This window comes from Harpia harpyja, chromosome 21 (assembly GCF_026419915.1).
Source record: "Harpia harpyja isolate bHarHar1 chromosome 21, bHarHar1 primary haplotype, whole genome shotgun sequence".
NCBI lineage: Eukaryota > Metazoa > Chordata > Aves > Accipitriformes > Accipitridae > Harpia > Harpia harpyja.
The window spans coordinates 6085274-6102090 of record NC_068960.1 but is presented as its reverse complement, the minus strand read 5'-3'; the positions used below and the strand labels follow the sequence as shown (position 1 = coordinate 6102090).

The 16817-nt window shown below is 42.6% G+C and overlaps 1 protein-coding gene across 3 annotated transcripts in view; it reads right to left on the bottom strand.

The window, feature by feature from the left end:
- Positions 1-16817, bottom strand: part of MAD1L1 (mitotic arrest deficient 1 like 1) — a 385605-nt gene that overhangs the window by 194572 nt on the left and 174216 nt on the right. For 2 of the 3 annotated variants that reach the window (XM_052773151.1, XM_052773153.1), the window contains exon 13: positions 2233-2289. In XM_052773151.1, coding sequence (XP_052629111.1) covers positions 2233-2289 — 57 coding nt within the window. Of the gene's footprint in view, positions 1-2232; positions 2290-14782; positions 14827-16817 lie in introns of those variants that run through there. The other variant, XM_052773154.1, reaches the window with a different exon arrangement.

Here is a 16817-nt window from a genome sequence, read left to right as displayed (position 1 = left end):
ATCTAAGATGCTCCCATTGCCCACAAGAAACCCCATCAAACTCATTAGTGAGATCCAATCAGCTAGTTCATTAGCCCCAGAGCACACTGCTTCATTTCCAGTGCTCTGGGGAGGGTGGCAAAGCCATTAGCACTCTTCAGGGTGGTAGTAGAGATGTCACCTCTACAGAGGTTTATCCCAGAAGCAGCCCAAAGACCCATCGCACTGTATGATAGCACCTGACAGATGTTTATTCCATTTCACTTAGGGCCATAAGCCTGTTTGCAGAATGGCTTACGAAAAGCAATATCCACATCTGTCAGCACCCAGAGCAGGATGGGCGCTTCTGCATCGTCCCAGCCACGGTGGCTTAACATCAAACTAACAAGCAGTGGATCATGGGTGAAAAAGGAGGAGAGGGATGAAAAGGAAGGAGAGATGCCAGGAATCCAAATCAGGCAAACAATTGCTGAAGTGTCAACTTTAAGAGAGTCTGAAAATAAGGTGGATCCTGATCTGGGGAGGGGGCATTAAAAAAAAAAACCAAAACATGTAAAGAACATTTTGTTGGATGGCAGGGAGGAGAGTGGGGCTGATGGTACCAGTGCTGGAGCCCTTGGGCAGGCAGCTAATGGAAGAGCCCCATCCAAAGGGGATAGACCTCTGCCACCCCTAACATTGTAGAAGACAAAAAGTGACACATCTTTCCCTACCAGGGAGATTTCAGCTGGGGGTGAAGAACACCTCACAATCTGCAATCCATTGTCTAAAGCACTACAAAATACAGCCTATTCAGGTGAGGTTGATGTAAGCTTTACTGGAAGATCACAATCCACTGAGTAACCCTTGGGAATAGGCACTGAACACTGACTGCTGCTTTATCCTCTGCTGATGGATGATGCACAACACCAATTAATGCTTTAACACTGGAAGTTCCAGTTTCTCCAGCTCTCTGCTAGCCTGTTTAATACGACAAACTTTTGAAGGCAAACAAATAACTCAAAATCCAGGCTTAACAAGCCAAAAAGAAAAACTTTGTAATGTTTAAAAAAAACACACATCGGAACATTTAAAACATAAGAGCACATTTATCCTCTGATAACGTCCAGTGAGCACAATGCAAAATTGACTGTATAGAATTTAAAACTGTAACAAGGCAGCGTGTAATGAGATCAGATGGTAAATAGGATTAATTCAGTTTTCTTTGGAAATACCAGTTCTGACCTGCATCACCACAGAAAGTGGCTAAGCACACAAAAATGTTTGCCCACAATGTAAGACCACCCCAGAACTAGAATCAATTAACACTCGCATTATGAAAAATCTGATGTTGAAACAGCGAGGAGCACAAATTAAAAAAAAAATACTAGCAGATGTATGGCAACCTATTAATAGTACAGCAGGGGCACGCTAGTTCTGCTGTTCGGTGCCCTAGTAGAGTCAAGCAGAAGTCTAAAAAGACTAGTGCCGGCACTGTAGTTTATGATTTGGATTTTAGAGCAGATGTCGTTTAGCACCTACTTACTAGCCAATGACACATGCCTATTTTTTCATTAGTAATAAAATTAATCCAGTATAAAACACATCTACAGAATGAGTGTCTACATTTTGGATACTGCTCAGGTTTTTCTTGTGACTAGAAAAAGTTGCAGGAATCCCACAACTCGCCCATTAGCAAAAACATTGGTTCATGAAACAGCTTAATGCTGATACCTCATTTATTCCAGAGTATGAAGAATCATATACAATGGTCATGAAACTGCACATAAACCTCCCTACTACCTGGTTTTGTGGCCTCTTATTTCTGGTCCTTGAGGGAACTGCCAATAAAATAGACAAACTCAGCAGAAAATTAACAGATATTATAAAAAACTAGTTCGTAGTAATTCTGTCACATCTCATCTACTTGTCCTTTGCACACTTGAGACTGAATCAAAGGCCCCCAAAGAAAGGAGTTAATTCAGTATGAAATTAAATGCTTGCTTCTGATCTAGAACTACTAAGAAAGAGAAAGGAAATTGCCAAAAAAAGGAAGACAGATCACTATATCTCATCCAACACTTGTTCCAGGTGAGTACGGAGATAGAGTGCGCCAAGACTAGCAGTAGCAATACAAACTTTTACAACGCTTATTTGCTATTCCTTTCTGATTATTTGGAACCTATCCACTGTTTAAATGAACTGAACTTTGCATATGTTACTGCTCTGTAAAACAATTTAAAAAAAAAAAAAAGAAAAAAGATGAACACTTACCATCTCTGCTCTTTGCTTATGATTTCCCACTTCTTCCAGAACTTGAGACAGCTGAGCCTTCAAGACAAAAAAAAAAAAAAGAAAATGAAATCTAGGACGTATTTTTGGAAGTTTAGTAAGACTGCACTCCTTCCCCGCCAACCAAAAAAGCCACCAAGGGCACCATGATTTTCACAGCATTGAAAAGGAATGATAAGCATTGGGTTTTATCAGCATCCCATTCCGTGAGACAATCCAGTCCCAAAGAGCCTGAAGCCTACATACACAAGAAAGAAGAGGTGTATTGCAGAGGAGAATTCCACTGGATTAGCTGTCCCAAATTTCAATTCCATGGTCCAGTCAGAGAACCATGCCTCCTCTCCATTTCTTTGGAAGTTGCAGAAAGAGTGGTCTAAAACCCACCCAATTTTGCCAACCTTAACTTTAGAGAAAGAAGAGGCTTGCTCCACAGCTGAAAGGTGTGTTTCAAGAGAACTTCACAGAAAACATTCTGTTGAAGTTCTGGGGTATAGGGCTGGGTTTGGAAGCCTTCTAAATTTTTGTGGTAAAATACGAAGAAAATCTTCTCTGCAACATAACCCTACTGAATTTCTGTGAGGAAAGATCCCAACACAAGGTTTTTTTCTTTTTTAAGAGGAATTTTGAAATTTAAAGAATCTCAAACCAAAGCAGAAATATGTTATCCATGTATAATTTGGGGAGAAATGGGAACCTGACTCAGAGGAGGATCTTTCACAGAGTTTATGAAAAAGGATTTTAAACAAAATGGGTATTTCGGAAACGGTTAAGAGAAGCCATGTATACTACTTCAGTGCTATTACTTCCCACATCTTTTATTTCACAACACTCTGCTAGCCTGTAATCAGCCTTTCTCTGGTTAGCAGAAAGCCCCAAAAATAGTCACAAATGATGACAGAGGAGCTAATTTAAACAATGTAAACAAACAAGACAAGAACTAAAAAAAAATTGCCTACAAACTAATTCACATAATTTCAGGCAGATATTCATTAAAACACTCTGGAGTCCCTCTAACAATCTCTCGCCACACACGAAATGGGTCTTTTGAGTACTACATCCAAACCAGAGGCAAACAGCAAGCAGTTTATTACAATGAAAAGGAAAACATTAAGCTTTGAAGGCTAACTGCACTGAAACGCAAGCAAACAAAAAAATTACAGTCTTCGGGTTCAGCACAGCAGAAGTTCAATTTTGCAAACAAACAACCAAACAGTTCAAGACTTCCCTGGCCCCAGAGCTCAGCAGAAACTAAAAAAGTTACAGATTCTTGCTGTGCAGGGCTTGGGATGATGTGACATTATTTAAGGAAGAGACACTCAAATAAGATGAAAAGGGTTTTAATACAAGCCTGGGACCTGGCACAGGGAAATGAAACACACTCATTAAACACCGCAGGAGATGCCAGTCCCAACCAAACACAGAGTGCATGTACAAGCAAGTGAGAAGAAAATATGAAATTATCACCAAGTTTGATGCTGAAACATCAGGAAACTAGAAATTTGCAGACACCTGGGAAAGACTTTTTTCCCCCACTACTATTGTATCATGGTTTAAGCCCAGCTGGCAACAAAGCACCACGAAGCTGCTCACTCACTCCTCCCCACTGGCCCTGGTGGGATGAGGAGGAGAAAATATAAACAAACGCTTGTGGGTCAAGACAAGGACAGGGAGGGATCACTCACCACTTATGGGCACAGGCAAATGACAGGCTCAACTTGGGGAAAAAAACCAAATCAATTTAATTTACTACCAATCAAATCAAAGCAAGGATAATGAGAAGTAAAACCAAATCTTAAAAACACCTTCCCCCCACCCCTCCCTTCTTCCCGGGCTTAACTTTACTCCCAAATTCTCTCCCTCCTCCCTCCCAGCAGTGCAGGGGAACGGAGAATGAGGGTTGGGGTCAGTTCATCACATGTTGTCTCTGCCACTCCTTCCCCCTCAGGGGCAGGGCTCCTCACTCTTCTCCTGCAATGGTGTGGGGTCCCTCCCATGGGAGACAGTCCTTCATGAACTTCTCCAACGTGGGTCCTTCCCACGGGCTGCAGTTCTTCACAAACTGCTCCAGTGTGGGCCCCTTCCATGGGCTGCAGTCCTTCAGGCACAGACTGCTCCAGCACGGGCTCTCCCACGGAGTCCCGGCCATCTTCGGGGACATCCCCCTGCTCCGGCGTGGGCTCCTCTCTCCCTGGGCTGCAGGTGGGCATCTGCTCCCCCGCTCCCCGCCATGGGCTGGGGGGGGACAGCCTGCCGTCTGACCACGGGCTGCGGGGGCATCCCCTCCTCCGGCACACCTCCTCCTCCCCTCCTTCTTCACTGACCTCGGTATCCGCAGAGGGGTTCCTCTCCCATTCCAGTCCCCTACTCGCTGCAGGTTCCCCTTCTTAAATCTGTTCTCCCAGAGGCGCTACCGCCGTCACTGATGGCTCGGCCTGGGCCAGCGGCGGGTCCAGCTTGGAGCCGGGGGAGCTTCTGGCAGCTTCTCACAGGAGCCACCCCCGCAGCCCCCTCTCCCACTACCAAAACCCCACCGCACAAACCCAAAACATATTGAATCAGGTAGAATTACACCAGCAGGAAAGAGTTGTATGTAGAAGAATTAGAAAACATGCCCTCAGAGATGTTATTTATGAGAGATGCTAGCATAGCCTTTGCAAAACACCCCCAGACTGACTGAATATTTTTGATCAAAACTACCCCCGACATTTATTAGCCTTATCTATATGAAGATGACCTTTAGATGGGAACTACTGGCCTATTCTAAACTAGATGTAAAGAGCCATTAAGAACTACATGTTTGCTTACAGTAGCTACCATTCCTGAATTTGAGTGTTGTGTCTCTGTTCAGCCTCCTCTTAGTAGAGACTTCTATAGAATCACAGAATAATTCAGACTGGAAGAGGTCAGCTCAGTCCCCTGCCCAGAGCAGGGTCAGCTACACGAGGATCCTCAGGGCTCTTGGTCAGCTGGGTTCTGAGTATCTCCAAGGAGGCTCCAAAGAGCTCCAAGGAACTCCAAAACCTCTCTGAGCAACCTGTGCCAAGCTTTGGTCACCTTCACAGTGGAAATATTTTTCTTTATAATATCAAGACAACAGTACCCTAGGAACCTCTTTAACTAGATGGGTGTAACAACATTTTAAAGTACAAGATCCTGCTAAAATTCCGAAAAAAAGGATAGAAAAAACCCTGACACATTTTACTTCAGGAAGAGGCTTGAAAAGCTTTTAGACAGGAAAGAAATAATACAAAGGGATGGGAGAAATCAGAAATACAAGCAGGAAATATTCCATAATTTACCTTATATATAATATGGCTTGGGGAAAATAACCAAATACAAACTTCTCAAGCTGCTATACCAGCAGAGACCTAGAGGCAAACCGGGACAGCCAGTCCAAAACAGCACCATGATAATGGCAGATCAATATGATCTGGAGAAGCAATCAGGTAAGAATTAAATCACAAATAAGGTTTTCTTCATTGCATTTATTTCTAGGCAGTTCATCTCAAAGGGGAAGAGTAGCTAACGAGTGGGAATTCAGAGGATAGCAACTAAACTGACTAGATTGCTGGAAGAAATGATTTATGAAGATTAAAAGATTTTTAAATGTATGATTTGACTACAACTCTCACAGAAGAGCAAAAGGGACATATTTAATGCATTGAGAGCTGTTACAATGACACAGCTGGAAACAAGGAGGCTTTTCCAGCACAGCTCATGCTGATGCACTCACAGACCAGAGCAGGGACCCTCCCCACTTGCCTGCTCCCTGCCCATACCCACGTATGCAGGTAGGCATGGAAGAGCGAGACAAAGCCCAACCTTTCGGTGGGGTCCCCTGTGCCTGCTCTCTCCTGGCTGCGAAACAGATGATCTGAATGCTTTATCACATCCAGTTTGTAAACATTAGCCCTACCCCAGACTTTTTATTAGCTTAAATCAAATATTGAACCTAGCTCAGCTGTTAGAGGACAGCTGCTTGCAAAGTGATTCACTGCCATATTCCTTCTAGGCCACAAGAAAATACAACCTAATCACCAGCAGCATGACAGATGCACACATTTTTAATTATGAAGAAGAAATTAGGCTCTGAACTTATCCCCACATCTCACTTAATCAGAGTGCTTTGGAGGAGCTGCCAGCCACCACGGCCATGGAAGGGAGGAGCTGCAGAGGGCCCTGGACCGGCGCCTGAGAGCGTGCTGAGCCCCGGCACCCAGCCCCGCTTCGGGCATTTACCGGGAAAGACCTAAAAGAAATAGTGTTATGTTGTTTCTTATAATTCACCTTTTCGGAAACGAACTGTTGGATTTCTCAGTTTAATCATCTCTGGCCACTTGCAGCCAACAAAAGCATGAGCAATGAACCTGAGCATTTAGGGTGGTTAGGAGGGAGATGGTGTGCAAGAGTCCTTGACCCCTGCACCAGCAGGCATGGGAGCGTTATCTGCAGCTGATGCTGGAGCAGTTTGCCAGTCCCATCTCAGAGTTTCACACTGGGAAAAGCAATGTTCCACCTATATGTAGCTCAGCTCTGTTTTACCGGCTTTTCGATTGATCACATTCACCCTGGTATCTCAGGAATCTCTCAGTAGGATAGACTTGCGTGTTGAATTTTCAGACTATGCATAAAAGTTAACTTAAAGCTCCAAGGAAATTTTCATTACTTAATACACGTTAAATTCCCACAGATCACTGAGCTCCAGCATTAAGAAATCTGATAAGCAAAGAGATATTAAGAATCAGATATACAAATACATGTAAAGTCCAATTTGCCCACTGAAGGCAGCACAACCAGGTAAAAGAAAATCAAGTAGCAAAGCAGGAAAAAAAAAATCTTCTCAAGTATTCAGTCAATTACTTTAATCCTCCCAAAAAAGGGTTTGTCAATTCAAAACATTCATCTTACATGACAACACAGTCTAATCTACTGTCAATGCTACTGTCATCCTCAAAAGAGAGCGGCAGGAAGGGAAAGATAACCTGTGCTCTGGCCTCGCCGGGATACTGCAACTCAGGGCTGAAAGAGGAGCAGGAACGGTTTCCAAGGAGAGGAACCGATTTCGGCTCCTAAGGAGACATTTCTGAATTGTTTAGCTTGCTTCCCTGCATCAATAATTCATCTTCTATACCTTCCAAAAGTCATCCTTCACTGACAACACTGGAGGAGGCTGGTCAGGGAGGGTTTAATGAATGAAACTAAAGCAATCTGGTGGTTACAATGCAGGTATTAACACCGACTGCATCAACAGCCCCACGCTCTTCTCCGGGGGCTGAACATGAGCCGACTGCCCTGACCAATAGGCAAGCAGCTCAAATGTGAGACTCACTTGTAGGAAAAAATCAGCTACTCAATCTCTAATGAACAGTCTTTCTCTACACAACAACACCCTCCGCTCTACAAGCAATTAGCAAATCGAAGCGCTCTCTTTGTGGACCTGCATTAATTTACTTCTCGATGTTGCACATTAAATAGCTCATAGGTATGGCACAGCACAGTAGTAGCAACAGCCAGAGCCATAAAATTAAAGCTTGCTTCCAAGAGTTACAGAAGCAAAATTATGCGTGCTGCATACAGAGAATAAATCAAAACAACCTTCATTTGGAAACATCATTTTAGTCTTATACTTTCATGAAAAAACATGATTATCTTAACAGTCACATTAATACAATGTAGGTACTTTTCAAGGGAGAGAAACAAGCAGCACATTCACTACCTCAGATTAAAGAGAGTCATTTTTATTCTTCCTCATCAGGGTGAAATGCCTGAGAATATACATAGCTGCCTGTTCTGGGGTTGTGCTTTCACAGCTATAAATCCCAACTGCGGGTCCCCAGAGGGAAGGCCACTTGTTGGAAGGGCAGCACCGCCACGTGGGAGGGGAAGAGGAGGAGGTTCAGCCTGGCAGAGCTGTAACACAGCTGCAAAACATGGCATTTTTACAGCACGCCGAAGCCCAAGATACCCTTAGCAGTTTTTTATATGCAACAGTTGTATGCAAATTCAAGTCAAGTGTGATGATTGGCAAATTTAGGTATAATGTTAATTAATAGCTATTTCAAATTAATTAATTTCTAAGATAAATTCTTGCCTCTCCTCTTTGAGAAAGTTAACACACAATTTACATTTACAAGGTTATATCGGCTACTGATCACAGAAATATGGAATCTTGTTATGTTCTAACATGCCAAATCATTTCAGTTTCCTTGTGCTGGCTGCCCCCCATCCCCTGGGTAATTTCACAGTAACTTATTTATCTGATCACTCACAATAGAAAACACAAGATGAAGCTTCTTGGCTCAAGCTAGATGGCCTCAATGTGTGGCTAAAGTGCGATGTGACCTATAATGGGGTCCAAGCCAGCGTATCTTATCTGATGCCATAAGCTGGGGAAGAAGGGAAAAAAAAGCACAACATCGCCTCTTTCTATCAGATTCAGGAGACATGAGGAAAATATGGCACATCAAAGCTGCAGCTGAAATACAGAAGGAAACCCAAAAACATGGCTGCACTCCCAGGACAGTTCTGATAAGGAAAGCACTGACTGTAACACTTACAATTCAATCAAACCTAAAAACATGTAGCTCTACACACCACGCTGATGAGTTATGTGGAACAACAGAGGAATATCATGAGAACGCTTTGATGAGAAGGTTGCAGTCACTAATTATTTCGCACACAATGATATTTTTATAAGATTGTGACTTGTAGGGAAAACAGGAGGAAAACTTTGATTTCACAAAAGCCACAGACAGCTTTCTTATGGGGTGGCAGAGACTGAGACAGAAGTAACTCATCAGCCACTTCCAGTTAGATTTCAGTTTATTTGCATACTGTGATCCTGCATATTAAAATATTGTGAGAACTGAAATGAAATTTTCATTAGTGTTCAATCTGAAATCTCACCCATGGGATTCAGCTTTCAACAGTTAATGCATGCATTTGCCTGTTTATACTTTAAAGTTATATATCCATTTATACCATGCCAGCCAATACCTTCCACCTTCAATCCATTAGCACACCGTTACTCCAGACTGGTAGCAGTACAGTATTGTTCTAGCATCTCTGAAGTGTACTACAAAATTACACTGGGTTAAATGGTCATTTCTAATTTAAAATATTTTGATGCCTTGTAGATGAAATTACTGATCTTTCACAAAATTGCATCAGTTGAGATCACAATAAGGAAAACAGTTTAGTATCAGACATTGCTAAATAATTTCCTTGCTGCTTTACAGATTCAATTTTGCTGTTTTCAGGAAAGTTCTCTTGGTTATAAAATCAAATGCACATCCTTCATAAAGTGGGAAATAACAGCTACAAATAAACTCTGGTGCTGTCTCAAAAGCTATCTTACAGGAGCTGGACTGGAGGCGGTGGGGGGTTCGGTCTGATGCAAAGATGAAGGGGAAAATTCCCCAACAACTTTTGAATGTGTTTCAGAAATTTATATACAGTGAAGCGACACTCACTCTGACTTGCAGAAAAGCTGCGATAGGAAAAACAGAGACCATTACTTACTGACATAATTTATAGTATGTGGATAGGCTTACAGCTCAATGAAAAGCATGTGTCTCAGGCCACAGCTTATGTGGTTTTCCATGTAATTTAGTCCTCCTTAATTTTACCCCAAGCAAGGACAGGAAACTAGAATGCCTGTAAGGAAGATGTCCCACATCCCCAGGGACCCATGCTCCTGGGCATCATGGCAAACCGCAACATCCAGGGACTGAAGGCTACTGCTTTGTGCAGAGTAGTGAAGGGTGTTTTTCGTCAAAAAAGCACGAGCTGCTACTTCTTTGAGAACCAGTTTTCTACTGGATTTGATGTGCAGCAGGGAAATGCCGCCCCCAAGTGAGAGACAAAAAGCAGCTGGTTACCAAAATGAAGGATGAATAAAGCAAAGGCTCTTGGGTGCTAAACAAAAAAATGATACTGCAAATTGAAAAATTGCTGAAGTCATAGTTATAATTACTGAAGATACAGGGAAAACATCTGCAAGATATGGGCTCCTGTCAACACACTATCAAGATTTACTGGACAAAGAGATAAGAACGAAACCCTGCTCTTGCTCTTAAGTCTCAAGGACAGACCAATCTCTCTCCTTCTCTATTAAGAGACACAGTCACTTAGTAATGTCAAGAATTCTTGACAGTAAGCTTATTATCATGAAATCACCCCAAACTCTCACGGGTTAGGTTATGAGAAAGGGGTGTAAACAAAGTCACTGTGGAACAACTGATACGAGGAAGATAGGATTTCAAGCAGAAATTGCCCACATCCTTATTCCTGGAGAGTCACTTGAACTAGCTTAAAATAAGCTGCATAGTTCTGCAGCAGAGACTGGGCTTTTGTTCCCACTCTGCCAAACAACTGCTGAGAGACCCGGGGCAAAGTACTAAACTCTCTGAAACTCCCCCCCTTTTTCCCCTCCTCTCTCTCTAATGTAAAGATAATACTCACTCTGTAAAACCATTCAAAAATCTTTGACCGAAGGTAATCTCTGAGCACAAGGTGCCACTACTGACACAAAACGCACCTGATGGGCCACACCACTTGGGCAGTAAATGGATTAAACGCCATATTAAGTGCAGAACTCGAGCACCTCCACGTTCAAAGGTGGCGGTAACCTAATCTCCCTGATCCTCAAAGCAAAGGTGACCTTCACAACTGCAATAAATGTAAAACTTGGAGAAAGATTCTGAACTTCTCAAAATGTATTCCATCAACACAGTTCGCATAATCTCCCAGGCAGATGCTGTCAGGTAAGGAACACAGTACCAAAGCAAATTGGGAGATGGAAAAATGCAGAGCATTATATTCCGGAAAGGATGAGTCCCTGGAGATCGGACAGCCCTATGCCAGACTGAAACACTTACAAAGAAAGCAGGTAGGTGCAGGTAGGTAGGAAAATAAGGGGCTCAGGTGTTACCATACTTTTTGTGTGACAAAAAAGCATCAGATTAGCAAAAACATCTCAAAACAAGAGCAAGCATTTGTTGTTTTACTCTCTGAACTGCAGCCGAGGTTGAGGCAAGATTGAGGGGCAACAGCTGAGCAACTCCTCTCTCCTCGTGTTTTTCCTTGATGTTTTCATTCAACACCTTGCTAAGACAGAGCACAGAGACCAAAAGATTAGCACGGCTCTGCTGGGAATAATACACTTTTGCAATAGGTCTCCTTCCTTCCATCCTAATCAAATGGTGCTGCAGCCCCTGGGGAGAGAATACAGTGCCAAACAAAAAAATGTGAGTTTGCAGCTGCTTCCTCAACAGCAAAGGGCAGTCTGACTGATGAAACTCTGCCAAGCCAACTGCTTCGAGCATTATGCAGTCGGCCAGTACAGCATCTCCCGGACACACACGAGCGACTGCCGGATGCTGATGGACTCTCCAAAGAAGTCATTCGCCATCACTGGAACACCCATCAGAGAAGCCTCTGCCACTAATATTATTCTCTTTGTGGGCTCAGAAATATTCCCACCTCAGAAAAGCAGCTGAGTGTGCAGTCATAGCAGGGAGTCCCTTCTCCTTTGCTGCTCCCCTAGCAAAATTTTAACCCAACAGCAGAAAGATAACCTGGCATAAAATCTGTCTATTGAGGGATGACTACAAATCTCTTGCCAGGAGTAAAACAGATTATTAATATATTAGTGCAACTAAAAAACATTAGGACAGTATCAGCTCATTCCACAGGGAAATAGCAAAAAGGGAGAGGAATACAAATCATTTGGAGGACACTAAAGAGAATTAATTTTACTGTGCTGTGATCAAATCTCTAAAGCCGAAATGAAGGGATACCAGGCACCAGATTCTGAAACGAATGCAGTGCCTCTGGGAGTCTGGTTATTCATTGCTATTTAATTGATCTGAAAACCAGTACTACAAGCGATTCTGGGATCCAGTGAGCATGATGTTTTCTCCAGGTTGTATTAACCCTTCTTGAACTGGGAAGCAGTGCTAGAGACTACAAGCAGAAGACATAGTAGCTAACAGGAACAGAATCCCTTGCTATTAGATGTAATAACAAAGTTGGTTGGGGAAGGGGGGAGCAAATGTTTGTGCATATGTTTAATTTTCTGACAAAATTTTAACTCCAGCAATTTTTAGGGGTTTTTTTAATTTCTCCTTTAGATTATCAGCAGAATGACTTCAGGCTCCAAAATCCCTATCTTGATGAAAGGAAACATTAGCACTCACCAAACCCAGAAAAAGGGAATCTCAAAAACTAAAAATGGTGGCAATATGACACCCAGCGACTCTACCAAATTGTGAACTTTTCTGCCACTCCTTCCTACGCATTTTTTCCAGTACCACCTCTGTGGATCTAGGTTCTCCCCCTGTCCATTGCCTCCAACTAGGTGTGATAGCTAGAGGGAAAGAAATGACAGTTAGTTGATGAAGTCTGTAAATTAGCCAACAAAAATGTTCACTTATCCATTCATCAGAAAAAATGGTGGAATTACATCTCTACCTAAAAAAGCCCTTCTAATTTCAGCCCGATGAGTCAGCACTGCTGCATCTCATCACTAAGAATGATTCATTGTCACTGCACTTCTCAAAGTCAAGAATAAGGGTATTCACCCCAATTCACTGTCATCTCATAACTACTCTGGATCCAGGCACTGTTTGCATACAGTACTGTTATAATGATTTATGTGAGTGTGTCACTTTTAATTTAAAGGTATAAAGAGCTATTGTCAGTCTACCAACCATAAAGCAACATTTTCTTTTCAGTGGGCTGACAGTTGAATACCTGGAAAATATTTCTGCTTGCCAAGGAGAGGTCTCTACACCCCTATAGACTAAGGGTGGCAATGCTTCTGAAGACCCGAGTGGATGGTCAGTATCTTTGGAGAGGAACTCTAATACTTCACTGTGAGTTAAAAGAAGCTTTTCAGGGGGGTTAGAATCTGAATAGAAATTCAGACAAAAGCAGTATGGATGGAAAGCCTCTGCCCCAAATGGAAGCAACGCTGAGGAAGAGGGTTTTGTGCATGGATTAGACCCCAGCCAGAAGATCTGTAGCTGGATGACACAAAGAAATTGGAAGCTAAGCAGCAGTACAGTTTTCTTTTTATACAAGTCTCCTAATATTACAGTCACTTTGATTAACCTTTCTAACTATTAAAACAATGTTACTGAACAACTCATACCGACCTTAGCATCCCTGAGTACTCAACAGCAGCACCTTCCTCTAAGCTGCCCAAGGCTGTTTGGCAGCTGGTGATGTGTGGTGATAGTTCAGAAAAGAAGTCTTTAATGATACGTGTGAGCTGTACGCCCTGTCCCTAACTATATCTCACTGCTGTCCCCACAAACACACTCCCAACAGGAGTCCTCAGGCATGTCAGCACGCTTCCCAGTGCAACTGTTGTGAGCCAGCCCGCAAACACCATCATGGAAGTGTAGATCCATGTTTAAATCAAACTTTTTTCTTCTGGGTTAATTTTAACCTAGTTTGGTTTCTTGTCCTAGTTCTCTGTACTACTACTGCACAGGTTGTACTAGCTCAAATAAAAGTCAAGGAGGGGTTTAAGCCAGCACTACCCTTGGCTTGTGAAACTACAGCCAGCGTATTTTTGGCATCCAGCAGAACAGTGCGTAAAGTGCCTAAGCCTCGGAGGGTCTCCAACAAATTTCAAGCACTCTTGGAAGTTGCTAGGTAACAACATTTGCCCCCCAGACAAGATTGTGCAATGTTTGCTCTGACGAAGCAATGCTTGTATTGGCCTTGCTTCCGCCCTGGGAACACATTTGCTGAGGACCCGTCTCCCCTGCTGCCAGAGTATTTCAAGTCTCTAGTCTAGGTGTGTAGTAGGATTTTGCTCAACAAAGCAAACATTACATTTTAAACATAGCTATTCTAATTAGCAGAAGCTCGTTGCTCAATTCCCCTTCCAGACAGGGATTTCCAAATGTCACAGTGTGCTTAGCACAGCTGATCTGCACCGATGGCTGCTCTAAATGCTACTGACCTGGGAGCAAAGAATCAAGTCCTATCATGGGAGGCGAGATGAAAAAACAAATAGGGTAATTGTCCTCCTTCATCCTGTACCTTTACTTTCATGTATTATCCGTACAGCACTGTAAGCAAGGCAAGTTTAGCAGAGAGACTCTCCTCTGACACAGAAGGTATATTCACACTTGAGGCCAAGCAGGATTTTCTCTTGGAATTTTATACCTGTTCTCTGGGTTAGCCCCCCAGATGACTCTGCCTCGTCCTGGTTGTCCTGCCAGGGTATCATGGCATAAAAACAAAGAGCAGTAAGGGGGGAACAAAAAAGGGAAAAAATACCCAACAAATTAGTACAGCTACTGGCTGCTAAAACCATTTTGCAGAGGCTCTGGCAAATGCAGAGACCCAGTTTAAAACAGTATTTGCTTTCTGAATCTGTTTTGGAAAAGCAAAACCAGCCTTAGTCCTTACCAGTAATATGCGGCATTAAAAAAAATTGCAAAGTATCTTTTCCCATCACATACCTACCCACAACAAAGAGCTCTTACCCTTGAAGAAGAATGCTAGCACTTACATTTCCAGGTATTGCATAAATCAGTTGTTTCCAGCCTCCTTGCAGACAAGCTTCACTTCAAAAACCCTGGCAACATTCCACACTTCACATAGCCAGCAAAAGTCCAGCCAAGTTTATTAACACAGGTCTCATGAAACTTCTCACCTGTGATGTACTTGTGTCTCACCCACAACTCCTGCCTCACTCTTTGGGATATGCCAGTATAAACTTCCTACACCTCTCCAACACCCCATGAAGGACTGAAGATGATTAGCACCAACCCTGCTCAATAAAAGGAGAAACCAAAGTACAAAGATCATGTGTCCTTTGCAAGGCCACAGGCAGTCACAATTTACAATTACAGTATTATACCTCATCAGTTTAGTACTACAAACAGACTAGAAATTAGAGGCAGAATTTGCTTGAAGTTGTAGGGGGGAAAAAAAAAAAAATAGATTAACAGTACCTCTATCCAAAGATATTTCTTACATTGAAAAAATAAAAAATCCTCCAAGATGACAACTGGAAGAAAAAGATTGTGTAAAATACATTTTTACCACCCTCAAATAAAATCAAACATCCCTCCGCAACATGGTCATGCTCCTGTAACTTCCTTGAAGAGGAGCGAAACTCTTCGACTTTTATTTGAGAATTTATTCAAAATAAACAAATCCCAATGGAATCTAAGCACACTGTAGAGGCTCCAGCGAAAATCATAAAAAAGCAAGCAAACTAGAAAGATCCTCTCTTGGCACGGTCTTGAAAGAAGGATTCACCACATTTCTAATTGACTGCCACCATGGCTTAAGTGAATAATCTATAAATAGGCAACAAATGCAAAGCAAGCACTTGAAGGAAACAGCAAGATTTTTTTTTGTTTTCTCTTGTTATTGCTCAATGGTTTGTTGGGAAGGAGGTGGCTAACAAGGTAGAAGAATTGTAGTAAAAATATAAAAAAACAGAAAAGGATGGGGTGTGGGAAGGAAGGATAAAAAAACCCATGAAGACATGCACATGTATGAAGCGCACAAACACGTTTTTGCTTCTACTTTTCCAGAGGACTGAAGGACGAGGGATGGGAGAAGGCACACACCCATGTCACAGCATCAATTAATACCTGTGCCACACTTGAGGGTAAGCAGGGACAGAGAGACAAAGAGGCAACAGAGGCAGCTTCTATCACATGCAAAACACGACACCCAGCTGTGATGCTGACTTTGGTGCAGTTCATTCAGAAACAGCGCCCAGGCTCGACGTCATGATGGAACTGCTTTCTGTAGGCAAACTGAAGCTGGTGTATAAACCATGAGTACACAGGGAAAACATGCTTGTGACTTAAGACTGAGGATGCCCTGAAGATCCCTACATACCCACAACTTGAAGAAGGCTTTTATGTTATCAGTAGAGTCCTATCTGAAAACTCAAGCTCCTGTGGGCCATCTTGGACTAATTCCTAGTCTTTTCTACGTAATCAGATTCAACATACTATTAAGTGCAGTCATTAAAGTAAAGCACTGAAAGTGTTCACGCAGCCTGTCCTGTGGTAAGTCATCCAAAATAGGAGTGGACTCAAAACCATTAAAGTTAAGCAGCCATCCACATCACAAGAGAAGTGAAAATACTCATGTCAATGAACAACAGCGCTGGGGGAATCTGAGTCATTCCCAGAGAGGATCTAGTTTCTGGAAAGCATTTGCAGGAAAATTTCTAATAAACTCCAATAACTGTTTCTCAAAATAACTGGAATTTTTATTTCACAGCTCTTGTTCCAACCTGTCTGCTCACCCTCCTCCTCTCTCCCACAGCTAGTCTGACTGCCCACATCATCCCTCGTCTCCAGCTTTCTGGCATTCATCAAAGCAGCCAACTTAATTATCCTTTTTAATTACTCCTCTTAATCCTATGCTCCTTCTTTCAAGCCTGAAGGAGGCTCTCACAGAATCCAAGGAGCAGAAAACCTTCTGGTTTCTCTTTCCAAGGAGTTTGACTAGCATTAAGGTCCTTCACTAATCCTGTAAAATCCTTCCTTGCAACTCCATGGCAGATCTCGTCCAGC